We start from the raw sequence: 21,103 nt of genomic DNA, 5'->3' as shown, positions 1-21,103 counted from the left end.
CCCCTTCAGAGTCTGTACACACCCCCAGTGAGCGCCGTCGACGTTAAATATATGGTTGGCTCGGACTGCACGCCGCAGTGGGTACCTGAGTGTACCGGTATTTGCATTGCATTGCATTATGGCATTGTTCTTACCCGTTACCTGTCATGGTTCTTTCTGTACTATTACTTTATTGACTTGTCGGTTTTACCGTTAAAGGTTTGGTACTGCCTGTTATAGTTGCCTTGTGTTTTTCAGTGATTTCTTATCTTCAGCTGTTATTTATGCTTATTACTCACTGAGTCGGAGAACTCACTTTACTCCCTGCACCTTGTGTGCAGATTTAGGTGCATCACAGGCTGAGTGAGGATTATTTAGCAGCACCGCAGCATCGAGGAGCATTGAGGTAGCTGCATGGCGTTCGCAGCCTTCGCCTCCCCCTCCTATCTCTATTCCCTTTTATTTCGCGTTCTATCCTAGACAGACTGTATTAGGTGGAAACTCTGTATTAGAGGCTCATGTTCGTGACACCGGGTCCTAGTTTGGGATTTATGTTTTCAGTATTTTGTTAAACTTCCGCGTATTTTTTAGTATTTCTAAATTTTTGATAAAAATGGCTTAGTTATTAATATCTGTGCTTTGAAATTTATGAACCATCCAATGTGGGAAATATTGTTGAAAGGTCGGGCTTGCCTAGCAATGTGCTGGGCGCCATCACGACCGTGGATTGGGTCGTGACAAGTTGGTATCAGAGCCTAGGTTACTTGGTCTCGCGAATCATGAGCCGGTTTAGTAGAGTCTCGCGGATAGGTACGGAGACGTCTGTATTTATCCTCGAGAGGCTGCAGAACCTTTAGGAAAAACTTCATATTCTTGAAATTCTTGTCGTGCGACTTTGTTGATCCGAGAACTAAACTTCTGTATTCTATTCTCTCGCAGATGGCGAGAACTCGCACTACCGGACGTGATGGACGACCACCAGTACCACCCACTAGAGGCCGTGGACGCGGTCGTGGTCGTGGTCGTGGTCGAGGTAGACCAGCGAGGGCAGCACCTGTTGATCCACCAGCTGCCCCGGTTCAGGACCAGCCTCTAGCTGTAGATGCTCCAGTAGCACCTGTGCAGGCACCAACAGTGCCTATTGTGATTCCTGGCCTCCAGGAGGCTTTGGCTCAGATATTATCCGTTTGCACTGGCCTGGCTCAGGCAGTCTTAGCCACTACTGCAGCAGCTACCTCACACACCGGGGGAGGTCATCAGACCCCCGCTGCTCGCACACCTGAGCAGGTGGTTCAGGGATTGCAGACACCGGGAGTTGCACCAGTTGCACCAGTTGCTCCAGTTGCGCCAGTTGCCCCAGTTGCACCAGTTGCACCAGCTCCAGACTATGTGGTTCCAGCTATGCCAGCCGATGAGCAGCGTTGTCTTGAGAGGTTCGGTAGGCTCCAGGCTCCGGTGTTCAGTGGTGCTGAGGGCGAGGATGCCCAGGGTTTCCTTGACAGGTACCAGCGTATGCTTCGCACCGCAGGGATCTTGGGAGTCGACTGGAGTGGCTTTTACTACTTTCCAGTTCTCAGGGGCTGCATTTTCGTGATGGGAGGATTTGGAGAGGCATAGGCCTGTTGGTGCAGCGCCCCTTACATGGCAGCAATTCTCCACTCTCTTTCTGGAGAAGTACGTACCGCAGTCTCGCAGGGAGGAGCTGCATCGTCAGTTTGACTGGTTGACTCAAGGGGACATGTCTGTGACCCAGTACGAGATGTGATTTTCACAGCTAGCTCGTCATGCTACTTGGATGATCCCGGCAGACCGGGAGAGGATTAGGAGGTTCGTGGATGGCCTCAACTATTCACTCCGCATTTTGATGACCAGAGAGAGGGTTTTGGGTGCCTTGTTCGAGGAGGTAGTTGATATTGCTCGTGATATTGAGACGGTTCGCCGTAGGGAGCGTGAGGAGAGGGAGGCCAAGAGGCCTCGAGGTTCAGGCAGTTTCAGTGGAGCTCCGTCTAGGGGCCAGTTCCAGCGTGGTAGAGGTCGTTCCTTCAGGCCTCCTCAGTCAGCTTGCCCTAAGTATAGTGGGGCTTCTTCAGGCCGTGGTCATCAGGGATTTCAGCAGGGCCAGCCTTCACTTAGTGCCCTTCCCGCACAGAGCTCTTCTCATGCCTCTTCAGNATTATTTGCGCTTGGGCTGTAGGGGCCCCTTCAGAGTCTGTACACACCCCCAGTGAGCGCCGTCGACGTTAAATATATGGTTGGCTCGGACTGCACGCCGCAGTGGGTACCTGAGTGTACCGGTATTTGCATTGCATTGCATTATGGCATTATTCCTTACCCGTTACTTGTCATGGTTCTTTCTGTACTATTACTTTATTGACTTGTTGGTTTTACCGTTAAAGGTTTGGTACTGCCTGTTATAGTTGCCTTGTGTTTTTCAGTGATTTCTTATCTTCAACTGTTATTTATGCTTATTACTCACTGAGTCGGAGAACTCACTTTACTCCCTGCACCTTATGTGCAGATCTAGGTGCATCACAGGCTGAGTGAGGATTATTTAGCAGCACCGCAGCATCGGGGAGCATTGAGGTAGCTGCATGGCGTTCGCAGCCTTCGCCTCCCCCTCCTATCTCTATTCCCTTTTATTTCGCATTCTATCCTAGACAGACTGTATTAGGTGGAAACTCTGTATTAGAGGCTCATGTTCGGACACCGGGCCCTAATTTGGGATTTATGTTTTCAGTATTTTGTTAAACTTCCGCGTATTGTTCAGTATTTCTAAATTTTTGATAAAAATGGCTTAGTTATTAATATCTGTGCTTTGAAATTTATGAACCATCCAATGTGGGAAATATTGTTGAAAGGTCGGGCTTGCCTAACAATGTGTTGGACGCCATCACGACCGGGGATTGGGTCGTGACATGATCAAAAACTGTCCTCAGTGGGAAATTGAATGGAAGAAGGAAAGGGCTGAACGAAGGAACAAGAAGAAGGAACAGGTTCAACCCAAAAGGAACAAAGGATTAACAAAGGCTATGGTTGCTGCTTGGGGAGAAACCTCAGATGAGGACTCAGAAGATGAAGCTGGAGAAGAACAAGCACTTATGGCCATCGGAGAATCAGATGATGAATAAGATGTAAGTGTCCTTCTTCTCAAAGACAATATTAAATTTCTATCTAAAGAAAAGTTGTCTGAGCTATTGCTAGACTTCATTGATGAGTCTGAGATAATTAACGATGAGAAGGATGATCTGTCTAGGGAGTGTGCAATCTTAAAAGCCAAGTGCAAAAATCTAGAATCTAGGGCTAATGAGAGTGACAGTAAAAATGCTAAGTTGAAGAACCAGGTTCTTGAACTTGACACCAGTGTCCTAGAACTTAGGTCTGAAAATTTAAAACTGAAACTAGGAATAAGAAAGAAAACTGATCACACACACCTCATCTTAGAAGAAAAATTAGGAAAAATGAAGGATGAGTTATACAGGAAGGATGAGCTGATAAGAGTTTTAAAAGAAGACCTAGGGAGGGTAAAGCATGAACTAGACAGAACTTGCAAATGGAATAAGGCTTCTGATGCACTTTTCTGGCTACAAGAACATCACAGTAGCAACAAAAGAGGACTTGGCTATGGGACTCAAGCACCTAAGTGGGACCATAAAAGCAAGTACCTCACTCTTCCTGTAAACAAAATTTGCACTCACTGTGGCAAGACTGGTCATTACAAAAATGAATGTAATGCAAAAGAAAAGGCCAGTCAAAAGAACAAAGCTTTTGTTCAAGAAAAAAATAGGCTGCCTGGGTGGGCAAAAAGGAATTTGATTTATCCCTTTGCCTATAGAAAGGGATCCAAACTAGTTTGGGTTCCTAAGACTAACCCTTTATTCTTTTTGCAGGTCCAAGTGAAGGGAAGCAACCAAATATGGTACATGGATAGTGGCTGCTCAAAACATATGACTGGAAGCAAGAACCAGNGGTAGGTAAGACAGACTTTCACTCTATTGAGAATGTCTACTTGATAGATGGCTTGAAGTATAGCCTAATCAGTGTGTCACAACTGTGTGACAGAGGCAACCTTGTAGCATTTACCTCTACCANCGGTGAGTTTGGCCATATGAAGAAGGATTGTCCTCGACGTCGTGGTGGTCGGTTTCAGCAGAGGGATCAGCCCTCGTCTTCTACTCCATCTACTTCAGCACACTCCCAGTNGGCAGAGGCTGTAAACACTGCATGTTACATCATCAATAGGTGCATGACTAGACCTCTTATAGAGAAGACTCCCTATGAGTTACTTAAAGGGAGAAAGCCAAATATATCCCATCTTAGGGCATTTGGATGTAAGTGCTTTGTGCACAATAATGGAAAAGACTCCCTAGGCAAGTTTGATCCCATAAGTGATGAGGGAGTATTCCTGGGGTATTCTTCACATAGCAAAGCATATATAAAGTGTTCAATAAAAGAACTTTGTGTGTAGAAGAAAGTGTGCATGTAGTATTTGATGAAACTAACATTCTTTCTGAGAGACATGAACATGAAGATGAGGCTAGTGGGCTGGTAAGAGATTTGACTGAAGTCCCATCACAGGCTAAAGTGGCACCAAAAGAAGGAACAGGTTCTTCCATCAAGGGCAACCTGACAGGGGGAACTGATCAAAGAGGAACTGAAACAAATCCCCTAAAGGAACCTGTTCATGACCCTGTTCCTCAGCAACAGAACATGGGAGAAACATCTAGCAGAAATCAGTTGGTTGTGAAACCTCACAAGTATCAAAGTTCTCATCCCATTAAGAACATAATCACTGATCCAACCTCTGGAGTAAAAACTAGATCACAATTAAAGAATTTGTGTGCTTTTGATGCTTTTATATCTCTTATTGAACCTAAAAATGTTGTTGAGGCTTTGCAGGATGTAGATTGGGTAAACGCAAAGCAAGATGAACTCAATCAGTTTGAGAGAAGTCAAGTTTGGCATCTAGTTCCAAGACCCAAGGACTGATCAGTCATTGGCACAAAATGGGTCTTCAGAAACAAACTTGATGAAGATGGAACTGTTACAAGAAATAAGGCAAGACTTGTGGCACAAGGTTACAACCAAGAGGAGGGTATAGATTATGATGAGACTTTTGCTCCAATTGCAATACTAGAGGCAATAAGACTCCTCATAGCTTTTGCAGCACACATGGAATTCACTCTCCATCAGATGAATGTCAAAAGTGCTTTCCTGAATGGCTACCTAAAAGAAGAAGTGTTTGTGAACTAACCTCCAGGGTTTGAGAGCAGGGAATGTCCTGAGCATGTGTACAAATTAGACAAGGCTCTCTATGGACTCAAGCAGGCTCCTAGAGCATGGTATGAACGACTGTCCAAATTTCTGCTTGAACATGGTTACAAAAGAGGTAAAATTGACAGTACCCTATTCTTCAGGGAAAAAGGTAAGGATCTCTTTGTGGTACAAATATATGTTGATGACATAATTTTTGGGGCTACCACTCATAAACTAAGTAAGGATTTTGCCAAACTAATGGGGAGTGAGTTTGAAATGAGTATGATTGGTGATTTTAATTTTTTCTTAGGCTTACAGATCAAACAAAACCCAAATGGAACCATGATACATCAGCAGAAGTATGCAAAGGAACTGATCAAAAAGTTTAAAATGGATGAATCAAAGGAAATAGACACCCCCATTGCAACTGCCACTAAATTAGATATAGATGAACCTGGTTCATCAGTTGATCAGAAGTTGTATAGGGGTATGATTGGTCCACTTTTGTATCTTACTGCCAGCAGACCTGACATAGTCTTCAGTGTAGGGCTTTGTGCTCGCTTCCAGGAAAATCCAAAGGAGTCTCACTTGACTGCTGTCAAGAGGATACTGAGATATTTGAAAGGCACTACTGATCTGTGTCTTTGGTACCCTAAAGGTAGTAATTTCAATCTAGTAGGGTATGCTGATTATGCAGGTTTTCTTGTGGATAGGAAAATCACCTCAGGTATGGCTCATTTTCTTGGTTCATGTCTTGTATCACGGGCCACTAAAAAGCAAAATTCAGTGGCCTTATCCACTGTTGAGGCTGAATATGTTGTTGCTGCCTCTTGTTGTGCTCAATTGCTATGTATTAAACACTAGTTTATTTAATTTTTAAAGTGTATATAATTGGTAAATTGTATAAGGGTTTTGACACAGTTACCCACAAAAATAAAACTATTTACCCTTGTCTACCCATTTGTTTTTTTACCCATAAACTAATTACATTTCCTACCCATAGTAGTTTTTGTGGGGAATTGTTTCTTTATTCTCCTTTTCTTTTTTCTCGTTTTCTTCTTATTTTTTTCTTTTTTCCTTTTCTAATTTCATTTAACTTCTTTTTTTTTATATTCTTTTTCTCTTCATAATCTAGTTTCATTTACTGTTTTCACTATTTTTTATTTTTCCTTTTTTATATTATCACTAAAGAAAAATCAAATTGTGTACCAATTAAATGTAGCTAATACAATAAAAAAATATTAACTAACATATGAAACCAGTATAGTATATATCTATACCAACAGGGTATACAATTGTACGCAAAGAGTTAAAAAATTTAATTCAATTATTAAACTGAAATAATATCAGTTGTAAATAAAATTTTCAAAAATTCTAAAAGGATCTAATTGTAAGAGTATACCGTTACATTATATATATATATATATATATATATATATATATATATATATATATATATATATATATATNAGTTGGAAATTACATGATAGACTAAAGTTCCAAATGAGTACACACAAAACCTAACTTTGGACGAGCATGCCTTTATATATATATATATATATATATATATATATATATATATATATATATATATACATACATATGTATGTATGTATATATTTGCATTTTTAATTTGCCCCTCACGCTAGGTAAAAGCTTAAAGTAAATTAAAAGGGAAAAAGCAAGTGAATTTACGGGTAATAAGTATACTATTATAGTATATTGTATACTATTACAGCATTCTGTTACAGTGTATTGCATATTATTACAGTATACTATAATAATATATTGTATGCAGTGTAACTATATACTCCTATAGTATATTGTATACTGTAGCGGTATGCTGTTAGGTTGTGTTCTTTTGCGTTTATTACAATATACGGTTGCAGTATATTGTAAACTATAATAGCATACTGTTGCAGTATAGCTATATAATCCTACAACATATTGTATACCGTAGCAGTATACTATTGGGTAACTGTGTTCTTCTTCGATTTTCAGCTGAAAATTTCGATCTCAATCACCTCAAATCAGCTCCAAATGCTATCAAATTTCAGTATGAACTTCCAGAACGTATTATAAGCAATATTTAACAGCACCCACTTTGAATAAAACAAAAAATCTTCAAAATAAAATTTGTAAGCCAAGGCAAGAGTAAGAGCTATGGGAAGAACAATCAAGAAAAAGTGGAGCAGAATTAAAACTAGCCAGAGGTCAACTTCTCAGATAATCAGATCTAATTTCTTTTTGAAGAAATAAGAGAAATGGAAGAACAATTTTGTAAGAACAAATTACAAGTAACTCAAGAAGTAGCAAACAAGAAAATAATTCAAGGATCTGGAGTTACTAAAATTAAGACCAAGCCTTCTTTTTCTTTTTGGGTCACTTTCATTCTCACTCTACAAAACCCAAACTACCCAAAAATAATAATTCCTCAATTTTGATGAGAATATTTCAAGAGATCATATGGGTAATACTTTTTTAGCAAAAATTTTGGTATTTCGTTATTGGTTTTCTGAATTTTTTGAGGTGATGACTGTTGGATCTAGTAAAAAGGAGAAGATGGTGTTTGAATATGTAGAAGAAACTAAAGAGATAAGGCTGAAAAATACATAAGGGGTTTCAGAGAAAAAGGAAAATAACATGCATTGGGGAATTGCTGATATCAAGAAGAAAGAGAGAAGAGAAGAGGAGAGGTCGCACTCTTTCTGATTTTTCTCAGCTATTTTAATAGAATAAATGAATAATCGGGTAAATAGTTTGGGCCGCACGGGTAGGAATAGTAAATAGTTTGGGCCTGGGCATTAAAGGATAAATAGTTTGGAATTAATGGGTATAAAGTGAGATTTTCTCAATTGTATATGCTTATGTAATTAAATTGAAACTTGAATAGAGAGGGTAGTAATAAAGTTTCAAATAGTGTATATGAGTTAAAATAGCACAGTCTAGCCAGTTTTCGGACTGGTCATTCAAAAATAGCCAGCATTTGCCAAGTCATTGAAAATAATCACTATTTTGCTGCAACAAAGACCGGTCCAGCATAATATACTGGAGTTTGGTGCACCTGTGTATGAACTTCCAGCATATTATGCTGGACCGGTATACTTTGTTGGCTCCAGTATAATATACTGGAAACTGGAGCACCGATGCTCCAAACTCCAGTATATTATGCTGGAGTATTTTTTCGAATTTTGAACAGTATTTTCATTCAGATTTATCTTTACATGAAAAGTGGCTAAATATCAATTACTTTTGAAACTGTGGCTATTTTTGAATGACCACTTGTAATTCTGGCTATTTTTGAATTTTTGCCTGTATATAAAGGTAAAAGGGATTTTTTCCTAATTATACCATATTTGAAACCTTATTACCAAAAATGTGCATAGTTTGTATATTACCCGCCCAGTCCACACTTTAACTACAATTTATATACCAATCATTTATTAGGCAGAATCTGCCATTTATTGCGCGCGAAAAATCAGCCACAAAATCTGGGATTGATTTATTCCAAATTAAATTCAAAATTTGAAACGTAAAGGAGATCTGGAAGCTGCGTAATTTTGAAACGGAAAGGAGATTTCTGTTCTTCAACTTCATCTTCATCTGTTCTTCCATATATTTTTCACCATTGATAGCCATTAAAAAGCTTGAAAGCTTTGAATTCAAATTTGGGTTTTCATAAATCATTATTTGTTTGGATTGGGTGTTGTTGAAAATAATCGGAAATATGATTTGGAGTTTATATCTCAATTTTGAGGAGTTTTTTGAAGATTAGACTTGGTTTTGACTGAATTTCAGTTTGAAAGTCGAAGAAGAAGAAGACATATTTCCAGAAATTGTAGATAAATTGTAAAATTGTAGATAAATTGTAGATCGGGAAGACTAAAACTTCTACAAATCTTCAACAATTATGTCAAAAATCCCAATTAAACTACAATCGAATGGGAATTGGGATATTAAAATTTAATATACCCAGATTGTAGATATTTTGTAGATGAATTGTAGATTATTTGTATTCTAATTGTAGATGCATTGTTTTCTGTAGATGAATTGTAGATTAATGGGGCCATCGGGTATAATCACAGCAGCAGCAACAGAATCCTTGGAAACTTACAACCGTGACCAATGTAGAAGAATTGAAGCTAGTGATCAACACCACTCCCATTTGGCTAACCACTATACCATTTGGTATTTGTGTAGCACAAGCAGCAACATTTTCATCAAACAAGGCGTGCAACTGAACCGGAAAATCATTCACAATTTTGAGATTCCCCCTGCTTCAATTTTTCTTAGCAGCTGTTGGCATGATAATGTCTGTCACTATCTATGAGAAAATCCTCGTACCTGTCCTAAGACGGGCAACAGGAAACGAAAGAGGCATTAGTATTCTCCAAAGGATCGGTATTGGAATGATCTTCTCTGTTTCTACTATGATCGTTGCAGCTCTAGTCGAAAGAAAAAGATTGAATATTGTTCATAAAAATCCACTCGAGGGTTCAGCTTCAATGAGTGTATTCTGGTTAGCCTAATATAAATTCAGATTTTGAATTTGTATTTTAGTTGAGATGAAAGGAAAGAGAAAGTGGGAATATACGGTCCTATAATTATGCCTAATATAAATGCACCCTTAATTATATCCCTGATTTGAATTATGGTATATAAATGGTAATTTGGTATGCTGAAACGTAATTAACTCAAATCTTAAACATTGAGGGTAATAAGGTTTCACATGTGGTATAGGAAGGTAAAGGTAAAAATCCCTACTAAAAAGCCTCTGGTATTATGCAGCCCAAAGATTACTTTTTAATTCATTTATTAATTGTTTTATTTTTTTATTTTATTTTTATGCAGCCCAAAGATTTGTTTTCAAATAAAGTCTCCGCCCAGGAGTTACAAAATAAAGAAACAAATAAATATAAAATCTTAAAATGAGCCGTTTCCATTCATTTTCGGCGATGAATTCGACCGTTAGAAGCCAGATATCCGTTGGCAACAAAAGTCAAGACACCTTTTTTCTTTCCTTGTATACTTGTGCTTCATGTAGAAACTCAACAACCACCCCCCCATCCCCCAACAAAACACACTAGTTTGAGGAGCGTAGAGAAAGAAGAGACCCACACTTCTCTAGAGCGTAGTGAAAGGGAAAATGGTAGCAAGAAGCCCACCAAAGTTGCAGCTCTACAAGAAAATGGTGTTGCCTCCTCCTCTTAACCCCATTCTTCTTAGAGAAACTCTTAACAAGGTTGGTGGTGCCCTTCATCATTACAAGCAAGAACAAAAAAATAACTTTTTCTTCTTTAATTTGACTTGTTTCCCCATTCCTCTCCACATCAATGACGCTCCTCCTCTTCGTTTAATCTTTTTTTACTTGTTACGGAAAAGTATCAGCGCTGGGTATTTCTTACTTTTATGAATTGGGAAAATGCCACTGCTTTAAAAATAATAGCCGAAAAAGTGTACAAAATTTGCATATTTTTTGTATATATTTATAAAATTTTTATACACTTTTGATGTAACTAGTTTCTGGCGCTAGATAACACCCCTTCTTTTTGGCTGAGTTATAAGAGCTCAATTCTGTCAACCGGGGATCTTTTGAAGTCCCTGATAGTAAGATCATTTGATTTCAGAACTGAATTCTGAGAAATGAGTTCTCTTTTGTATCTGAGTTTTTTTTTTTTTTTGGGTGGAGGAATGGGTCTTTCTTTTGGAAAGTTCAATTGGATGTATTAATAATTTCTTCAATGTAGTGTAATTTTATGGTGTCTCTGATACTAAAGCTTTCATCTTTCTATGGTGTCTGCTCTTTCTGAAAAAGGGGTCTTTCTTATTGATTTCCCTCAATATTAGTATGGATGTCAGGACTCATAATTTTGATTAATTTGTGGGATCTTCTGGTTTCAGATAATAAAATAATTGATCTCACTCATGGCTCTTTGCTGTTTTTGAAATTTCTGTTTTCCCTCCTCAAATTTTGGAACTACTAAAAAGATCATCTTTTTGCTACAAGTGTGCTGAAAATCTCAAAACTTTTGAGCTGATTTTTGTGAGGTGATTTTGGTTGAAGGTGGACAAGTGTATGGCTCGATTGCAAGAGCTTCAGTACACAGTTACAGGTGGTAATAAGGTTATTTCTGGTGTAACTCTCAGTCCTCGTAGCACCAGAGGCTATTTGAAGACTAGCCTCAGATGCAAACAAGAATCTTTGAGGTACAAGAATATACAACTACTTATTCAAATCTAGCTAATTTTTTGTTTTACAATTTAATGTCTTCTTAACTTGTGTAACACAATTTTCTGTACTAATTCAAAGGATCAGGAATGCTGCTTCCCGTAAATCTCCTCCACGGAAATTGCCCACAAATGCAGGTAATTTTCTGTTTTTGTACATTATTGACCTGTGTTTTTCCCTCCCTTGGTATTTAAGGCAAAATTTTGATGATTTTGTGACTTGGTGGGAGCAGGGGAATGGCGGCGAATGTCATTACCAGCAATGCTTCTGGGAGAGACAGTGGCTGAAATTAAACAGGCAAGTCAATTTGCTAGAGAAATAGTGGAAGCAGTAGGTTCCAAGGGGACAAAACCAGACCCTAAAACTCCACTCACAATCAGGAAAAAACAGAAGCCAAGCCCCGAAAACTCTGAGCTCCGATCACGTAGAAAGAGAGAGAAACAGGTAACCTTGCAAACAATGAGGTCCGAGTCCGATACACCATCGAAACAGCAACGAGCAAAATCGCGAATAAACTTCAAGGTTTCTCCAATGCAGAAGGGGGAATGTGAGAAAGAAGATTGCAAGTACATTGCGAATAGAGTGTCCCCAAGGAATAGGCCATGGGTGAAAAAGACTGTTCTTTTCCCAAACCCATTATTTCATTCATCACCAATTTCACAGCAGCAGAAACTCGCCAAAACAAAGTCTCCGGTGATTGCAAGAAATCGACAAACACCCCATAAGTTCTTGGTAAAGTCCCCGCTCAAGGCCTCAACACTTCAAGTGAAAAACAGAAGCCCTCAAAAACCTTTTGTATCTTCTCCTACCAGAGTAACAAGTTTGAGCACTAAGTTGTTGGTGAAGTCCCCGCCTAAAGCCTCTAAGTTTCAAGTGAAAATCAGGAGTCCTCCAAAATTTTCGACATCTCCTACTAGAGCAACAAGTTTGAGCAAGAGGTCTCCAAAGATGTCTACAGCTGCCAAATTGAGAAGGTCATTTTCTCCATCGAGATTGGCAAACAAGCTAGCTTCTTCACCCTCCAAATTGAGGTCATTTTCGCCATCAAGATTGGCAAGTAGGTTAGCTTCACCGTTAAAGAGCAAAAAATCTGTACAGAAGATTGACGGGATGAAGATGATGATGAGCGGACTCAAACAGAGACCACGAGCTTCAACCACATCAATGCAATTCTGAGTTCAAGGAATGTAAATGAGTGTGATCATTGTTTGTTCTTGAAATTTGAGGGATTCTTTAAAGTTGAAGATATTTTCTCAATGTCCTTGTTAAAATCGTACATCAGGAGTACTTTTCCATTTTTCGATCCCTTCTATTACTTTCAAGATTGTAAAATTTGATTTGTGAACTTATGAGGTACTTCCTCAATAATGTGAATAAGAATGGTTCTCTGACGGATGGAATTTACTTTCAGTGTATATTTTGGCTAGACTAGGAGTTTCAATCTATCATTTCATGAACCCTTAAAAAGTGAAATACATTCTCATAGGCTTAAGAAACTGGCATGATTTTGCGCAGAAGATAAAAGCTGTGGAAACCAAGGAAATAAAGATAGAAGCTACAGCTCCAAATTGAGAGAATGGCAATCCTGAAAAGGAGCTTATGCACCAAGTATGATGACTAATACTGTCTTCCTCCTCAAAAGCTTCGTATGAGTTTGGTACGCTAATGCTTACACAGGAAGTATATATTTTTATACAATAATCTATATCAAGAAAAGTATCATCCTTGGATGGATTGCGATTAGTGGAAAGGTCATTAATCTGGAAAAATCTTCAACTATTTAACTTGTAATAGGAAAAATTTAATCATCTAGTAAAATGAAAAAGAAACATTAGTTAGAACAGAGGAATATGTTAGTCTACTTGGGAAGAGTTTCATTTGAGATGACTTTACATAGTGGACCAGAGTCTGTGCTATGAGAAAGCTACATCAGAACTTCTGAGAGGAGAATCTGATGATGGTGTGATCTTATGAGGATTGTTCAAACTTAGAATGTGGGAGCGGGTTGCAGACAGGTAAAATATACTATTTCTCTTGCTATACAAAGCTGGTAGCTTTCACGAGAGAGTTCAACTTCTATACATTGATCGAACTTTTATACTTTCAGGTAAAGATAACTACAAGGTAGCCGTCCATAAAAAGTGGGATTAATAAACTACAAATAAAGCAGGTTATCTGTTACAATATTTTAAAATACCCTGACAGTGCAACTTTTTTATTGTAACAAAGTGAATTTTCCTAATCCAATATTCATCGATCTCATATCACCCAATATTCAGTCAGTTTCAGCTGCTTTGCCCCGACGCGTGGTATGTATCCCGGCATCTCATATGCTGCAGAGTGCATACCATTTTGTAAGGACTTTGGTAACATAGCATTAGGTTGACAGTCTGCGACTTAAATAACGATTCCCCTATGGTCCATATGATAACTTCAGCATTGCATAGCTTTTGAGGTGGTAGTCTCTGTTCAACTTGCAAGTTTTTCCACACAATTTCAAGATTTAGAACCAGTCTACATGTTTGGTTGAGGCCTTAGGTTGCTTCTTGGGCTTTTGGTAGCGATTGTTCTCAAATCGGGCTTTTACAATTAGAGAATATAGCAAGTCTGCTTCTGCTGATGTATCATAAGGTGTGCTCATGATGCTACAAAATAGAAAACCTCACAAAATTAATGATAAAAAGAAAAGAAGGACAGGAACAGCAGCAGTAGCAAAAAGAAGAAAAAAAAATTAAAATACAATTCTAACGGCTTGAAGCCACGAAGAGAACACTGTTATAACATACAGATGCTATCCCATGTAAACAAATCTATAAACTTCTTTTCTTTTTAGGATTCTTCTTGTTGGAAAGTTTGCGTTCTTCCATCTTTTACAAAAGCAGGATGAACATTGAGTCGAGCAGTAAAAATACCTGCCAAGTAGCTCTTCTAGAATTATTCTTTGAGAAGGTGTAACATAATGTATGCAACTCCTGGGGCATTGACCAACTGCAAGCTGGACTTGATAATCTTCACCATGTCCTGAATATATAGAGCTTTTGGTTCACTAGCTAGATAAACCCTTCTTTTAATCGGCCAAACAAAATACTATAGATAATTGTCTTTCACTATTTGCTAATTGCTATGTTTCCTTTTATTCACTAAAAAAACATTATTTTTCACCAGAAATCTTTTCCTGTTAGCAGGCTAATTTTCTGATGATAGTAACAAGGAGTTCAGTATCTAGTACTACTATAGACCTTGAGATGTAGCGCATGCAGTTCTCGTTAAAGTGGAAAAAGTGAACGCATGAGGCGCTTTCTCAACGCATGAAAACGGACAACCTGCATATATCGTGAAAGAAAGAGATCAGGAACTATGCAAATTCTACATCGTATAAACCTGACAGTAAAGTGAATGTGCTTCCAAAAGATAGCCTACAGGAAGAATCACTTGCAGGCTACAACAGATTTTTGAAGTTGTTACCTTTTCCAATGCAAACTGTCTCGTTAACAAAGAGATCAAATGCTTCACATTCTGGTTGATCAAATGGATCCAAGCATTCCCTGTGAAACTCAAACAGTGAATATGACCAAAAAAAATATTACCTGAAGGATACTACTCAACAACAACAACAACAACAACAAACTGAGTGTAATCCCATAAGTGGGGTCTGGGGAGGGTAGTGTGTATGCAGACCTTACCCCTACCTTATAAAGGTAGAGAGGCTGTTTCCGATAGACCCTGGCTCTGAAGGACCACTACTCCAAAAAAAGGAAAAGAAGAGCAGAGGAATGTTGCAGCAATTATCACAAGATTGGGTTGTGACTATTCAACTGAATGGAATCTCAAGATTTAGATTCAATAAGATTATAAACTTATAGCCCCAATTTACCTTTCAATGATCTCTGACTTGGTGAAGTTGGACAACATCTGCTTTCATTTCACAAGATAGAAGTCAGCTATCATTTGAGAAAGAAACTTTTTAAGCAACCAAAAGATAGCATCCTGATTTGGCATTTCCTCTATAAATCTAATAGGCCTTATATTATATTCTTAAGAATTATGAAACAGTTTGGACTTTGGAACCAAATCTTCTAACTTAGGACAGAGTATCCCTAAATTGCTTTCCATTAAACCAGTTTATTAAACCTGAAAAAACTGGTATTAGAGGACTATCTAGCTGCAGCTTTACTATCTTACTGCCTGCATATTACTCACTTGAAATCAGTATAAATTCTTGCTTATACTTCGGATTTTCCTGCTCTACAACTCAAAGCTAAGAAGGGGAGCCTTGGAGCAACGGACAAGAATCAAACACTGATACTTGCATTAAAGTAGGCTGCCTACGTCACACCCCCTTGGAGTGCCTATCCGGACCGTGTGTGAACCTGGGATGCTTCGTGCACCGTGCTGCCGTTTACAACTCAAAGCTAACTAGAATGTTGAGTAAAAAGCATGAGACCAAAATGGATGATTTGTTTGCTCTTAGGACAATTTACCTCATAGGCTTGAATGACTCGCCGAATCATTTTATCTGAACTATCCCCATCTCTCCTTACATCAGGATGAAATTTCTTAACCTGTGTCCACCAATTATTAAACCAAACAAAAATAATCAGCAATAGCAGTTCTAAAAGGTAAAAAGACAATTTTTTTTTTTCAGAAATCAAAAGAAAAAACAGGACAATAGACATGGATTCTTGAATGGCTTATCCAAAATTGCAAATTTTGTCGTACCTTATTACGGAAAGCGGATTTCAGCTCATTAGCAGAGCAGTTAGGAGCAACACCAAGAATATCATATGCCAAAGAAGCATTGAGGGGTTCTTCATTACCATAATTCTGACCATAACACTTCGCTTTCAAAGAAGAAGAAGAAAGGGAAGCAAAGTGGTTTATAGAAGAAGTTAAAGGAAAAGAAGAGGTGGATGGAAAAAAGTGGGAGTAAATATTCTCGGGAGTAGTAGGAAAGAAAGCTGAAGTTCCAATTACAGTATTTTTGTTGTATAGAGATGAGCAATATTCCATCTTTATTTCTTGATCATTTAAGGGAAAAAAGAAATTAAAAGGCAATATGGGGTTAAGTGTAAGAGATATTCTGTCTCCACATTGTAGCCATTCAAGTTGTCCTCCTCCGCCTGTGAGATTAGTGGTGAGATTTATTTCCAAAAAGTTCACGTCACTGTCATTTTTCTTTTTCTTTTTCTTGCTGCTTAAATAGGCAATTATGGATCAAATTGCACCGCTTTTAAATATCAAACTTGTATTTACTGTTAAATTGACTTATCTTCTTGTTTTCATGTATTAGTAATTAGGATAAATATTATTTAGCTTTCAGGGTGTGTTCGGTAAGAGGGAAATGAGAAAATACGTCATTTTTTCTCACATATTTTCATTACATAACAACAATTAGGTTCCTACTTTTTAATTTTATAACCCATATTTTAATTTACAATCAACTAACCCAAAAGTAATAGACTAAGATTCAACATCCAACTCTAATAGGTTCTCGAAATTACTATTTAATTTTTAAAAAAGATTGCTCAAACTTTAAAGTTAATTTTCGAATCAGTAACTGTGACTCAAATATTAGTTCAAGAAACCAAATTCATTTGGGTGGTAAAAATTAAATTTTTAACAAGCTTAAATGTGTGGTTTAAATTCCGAATTTGATTTTCTGTGAAATTTGGAGTGGTTGTTATTTAGATTTGTTAGAAATAGTATAAGAAGGTTGTACATAAAATTTGAAGCCATTTAGCAAAGATCTGGACTAGTTTTTAACAAGAATTGCAACTGAAGATCATGGAAGAAGTTCATCTACAGACGTTTGTATAAATGTGTATATACAATATTATACATAATTATAATGTGTTGGTCAGAACACTTTTTTTACACTCTCATATCATTTAGATCATTCACAATGTAATCTAACGTAATATCCGAAGTTAAACTACACTAATTAGTGTAAATCTTTTTTGAAGTCAATGCTTATTAAATCCATCACTAATTACAAAATCCATCACTAATTACAGTATCCGTTAGGATTTTGTCCTGAATTTTTAATCTATTAGGACTTTTTTTCTTGAAGGAACTAATAAATGTCTTTCATATGTCTTTTCCTTTTCTTGGAGGAGAAATTCTATACTTCTCCCAACAAAAAAAGTAGTCGTTAAAGAGTTTTGTTTAGGAGAGATTTTTCTCTCAATGGTTCTTATTTTTTTATACGACCAAACTCCATTATAATGTCTTATTCTTTAGTATATTTTCTTTTTTAACTGATTTATTATTTATCAGCTTTGCATTGTTAGCTTTCGCATACACCATGTTATTTCAATCCCAACAGTATCCTTGCCTGATAAACCTTTTAAAAGACCAAATTAAATCATTGGAGTGGTAGTACTTCATTTTTAGTTTTAGAGTATATAGTCGAAAATTAAATTGAAGACTGTACTACTGAGCTTATCTCACGCAATTGAATGTCACTAGAATCTAGATTATGATTATGAAAGTCTACTTGTAATTGAATTAGGCTAATGCAATGTCAATATAAGCAATGAACAACATGGTAAATTTAGAGAGTGACATCTTTGCAATTATTAATCCTCTATTATGGTATTCGCTCTATATAAACAGGAACCAAACAACTAAAAGCAATATACTTTAAACTTACCATCTTTATTACTTATAAGATTATCTCAAAATGGAATCACGGAAAGTTTTAGTTACAGTATTTCTTTTCTTTCTCCAATCCTTTGCTATACTTGTTCCAGCTGATGTTATTATACTGTATTTGTAAAATAATTTTGGAGAATATAAAATAACGTATAAACAGAAATGAAAATCAGAAACAGAATTTAATTCGAGCCCACTGAATTCACAGTATTTTCTTAAGGAACTTAATCCCCTCCTAGTACCCAAGGTTATGGATTATTTCCTCCCAGAATAGAACGAATTACACACTGGTATAGCGGTACTTCAAACTCCAGTGTAGCAAATCACACTTACTGTTACTTTCTTTGTAGTTAAAACAATGCAGAAGAAAGGAGGAGTATTCAGAAATTCGTATGGAAAATCTGAGAGAATGAGCTAATATATATAGCCAATATGTTGAGTTCAAATTGAAGAGGTGCAACTCCTCAGAAGGGCTATCATGACCGTTTATGCAAAACGGCCATAATATAAATGGCTATTTACGCAATAATAAAACGGGAATTCAAACCTTATTTTTCCGTTACAAAAACGAAAAACGGACGGGAAGGGAACTTAATTTTTCCGTTACAAAAAAACGGAACACAGACGTATTAATTTTCCGTTTGCAAAAACCGGATATTTAATAATATTACGTTAATATTTACTATTAACAAATAAATTTGGTCAAAAAAAATTAATCAATCAATCATTTATCTGAAGCCGAAGCCGAAGCCGAAGCCGAGCGAGCGACGACGAAGGTGCGAGGCTTGCCTTTTTCTTAACTCTTTAAGAGCTAGAAGAAGAGCAATTGTATATATACCCATCAAAAATCTTTTCCTCTTCCAATATGGGACAATGTCCCTTTGTCAAGAAGGAAAACTCAAATATTTCATTTTTCCTTCATTTCCCATTCACCCTCTTTTAAGCTTATTTTAGCTTAAAAACTCAAGAATCCCCCAAATGAATGCGGAATGACTATATCACGGAAATATGCATGAAAAACTGTGTGATTCGCAAGCAAGGATTAATCGCATCGTGATAAGTAGGTTTCCCTTTTAACTTTCCGTAGTGAACTTATGTCGGATATACTCGGTCAATCGGTAGATTTGATATCTTTGAACCGTCGAACTTTAGTGTATACCTAGACAACCATAAGTCACATAATCAACTCTTAACCGTCTTTGGTTCTCATTGTTGTGTTCGTTTCAGCCATGAACACCGCCTGGTTTCATAAGTGCGTAGAGAACTGGCCTTACAAAATTCTCCTTGAAGCGGCTAACGCTTCACATTTACATAGGTGATTCCTAAACGTGTCATCCCGTAGATATACTATTTGATATACCCCGTATCAAATTTAAAAATCATGAAAAAGCCTTAATGCTTTATCCTTGGTACTGAACATTGTCTCATCACGAGAATTGACCAAAATTTAGTTGACAATGTTGAACCGTCATTAATGACTTTGTTTGATCTCCTTCAACCTAGATCTTGGGATCTCCAGTCTTCTAGGTAGAGTTACCGCCACAATGACTTGTTCTCGGCCATAGTCTCATTCCCCTCGATAATTTCTCAACTACCTCTCTAGTTAGGCCTTTTGTAAGTGGATGTGATACATTATCACTTGACTTTACGTAGTTAATCGTGAATATTCCTCTAGAGAGTAATTGCCTAACGGTTTTATGTCTTCATCGTATATGATGAGATTTACCGTTATACATAATGCTCCCAGCCCTTCCAATTGCTGCTTGACTATCGCAATGTATGCATATTGGTGCCAACGTTTTGGGCTAAAATGGAAAGTCTTTCAAGAAATTCCGGAGCCATTCAGCTTCTTCACCGGCTTTATCTAAGGCTATGAACTCAGCCTCCATTGTAGAGCGGGCAATACAAGTTTGTTTGGACGACTTCTAAAATACCGCTCCTCCACCAACAGTGAATACATATCCACTTGTGGACTTAGAATCAGTTGAATCGGTGATCCAATTTGCATCACAGTATCCTTCAATCACCGCATGATAATCACTGTAGTGCAAAGCAAAGTCCTGGGTGTGTTCTAAATATCCCAAAACTCGTTTCATTGCCATCCAATGAGATTGACCTGGATTGCTTGTGTATCGACTCAATTTACTTATTGCACAAGCTATATCTGGTCGTGTACAATTCATGATATACATTAAGCATCCAACACATGAGCATAATTCAATTGTGATATCCTTTGGCCTTTGTTCTTTGCTAATGCAAGATTCACGTCAATTGGAGTCTTTGCAACTTTAAACCCTAAGTGCTTGAATTTTCCAAGTACTGTCTTAATATAATGAGATTGTGACAATGCCAGACCTTGAGGAGTCTTATGGATCTTAATCCCCAGAATTAAATCAGCAACTCCCAAGTCCTTCATATCAAACTTGCTAGTAAGCATATGATTAGCTGCATTTATGTTGGCAATGTCATTACTCACTATGTGATTTGGAACATATTTAATGCACACACATTTATCACATTCATTGATCTTAAAACCATTTGACAATATTGTTTGGTCAAATTTTGCATGCCATTGTTTGGGTGCTTGTTTTAGTCCGTAAAGGGACTTAACAAGTCTACATACCTTCTTATCTTTACCTGGAACCACAAACCCTTCAGGTTGTTCCATGTAGATTTCTTCCTCCAAATCTCCATTTAAGAAGGCCGTCTTAACTTCCATTTGATGAATTTCAAGACCATAAACTGCAGCCAATGTTACTAACATTCATATGGATGTAATTCTTGTAACTGGAGAATATGTATTAGAATAATCAAGACCTTCTTATTGTCTATACCCCTTGACCACAAGTCTTGCCTTATATTTATCAACAGTGTCATTATCTTTCATTTTCCTCTTAAAAATCCATTTAGAACCCAACGGTTTATTTCCAGGAGGAAGATCAACCAATTCCCATGTATGGTTGTTCAATATGGATTCTATTTCACTAT

The 21,103-nt window shown here is 37.4% G+C and overlaps 2 protein-coding genes across 3 annotated transcripts; one reads left to right on the top strand and one right to left on the bottom strand.

Annotated features, from left to right (window-relative positions):
* Positions 10,224–12,871, top strand: LOC109218428 (microtubule-binding protein TANGLED). Of its 2 annotated transcripts, none has more exons than XM_019382874.1 (4): positions 10,224–10,474; positions 11,297–11,439; positions 11,549–11,598; positions 11,694–12,871. In XM_019382874.1, the coding sequence occupies exons 1-4, from the start codon at positions 10,379–10,381 to the stop codon at positions 12,635–12,637; spliced, it is 1,233 nt and encodes a 410-aa protein (XP_019238419.1). In that variant the 5' UTR covers positions 10,224–10,378; the 3' UTR covers positions 12,638–12,871. The 2 variants fall into 2 exon arrangements, with proteins under 2 accessions (XP_019238419.1, XP_019238369.1); XM_019382824.1 differs by having other exon boundaries at positions 11,543–11,598.
* On the bottom strand, positions 13,522–16,570 carry LOC109218642. Its single transcript, XM_019383038.1, has 7 exons — positions 16,181–16,570; positions 15,943–16,023; positions 15,336–15,373; positions 14,927–15,006; positions 14,701–14,784; positions 14,374–14,482; positions 13,522–14,106 (listed from the first exon to the last, which is right to left on the bottom strand). The coding sequence occupies exons 1-7, from the start codon at positions 16,469–16,471 to the stop codon at positions 13,965–13,967; spliced, it is 825 nt and encodes a 274-aa protein (XP_019238583.1). The 5' UTR covers positions 16,472–16,570; the 3' UTR covers positions 13,522–13,964.

This window comes from Nicotiana attenuata, chromosome 1 (genome assembly GCF_001879085.1).
Source record: "Nicotiana attenuata strain UT chromosome 1, NIATTr2, whole genome shotgun sequence".
NCBI lineage: Eukaryota > Viridiplantae > Streptophyta > Magnoliopsida > Solanales > Solanaceae > Nicotiana > Nicotiana attenuata.
This window is presented reverse-complemented; position numbering and strand designations above follow the sequence as displayed.

Coding starts and splice junctions, on each gene's coding strand:
- LOC109218428 (XM_019382824.1), top strand. CDS start 10,379: ATGGTAGCAAGAAGCCCACCAAAGTTGCAGCTCTACAAGAAAATGGTG. Junction 10,475..11,296: donor TTAGAGAAACTCTTAACAAG/GTTGGTGGTGCC, acceptor TTTTGGTTGAAG/GTGGACAAGTGTATGGCTCG. Junction 11,599..11,693: donor GAAATTGCCCACAAATGCAG/GTAATTTTCTGT, acceptor TGGTGGGAGCAG/GGGAATGGCGGCGAATGTCA.
- LOC109218642 (XM_019383038.1), bottom strand. CDS start 16,471: ATGGAATATTGCTCATCTCTATACAACAAAAATACTGTAATTGGAACT. Junction 15,374..15,942: donor GAGTCATTCAAGCCTATGAG/GTAAATTGTCCT, acceptor AAATGAAAGCAG/ATGTTGTCCAACTTCACCAA. Junction 14,483..14,700: donor TGCATGCGCTACATCTCAAG/GTCTATAGTAGT, acceptor CTATATATTCAG/GACATGGTGAAGATTATCAA.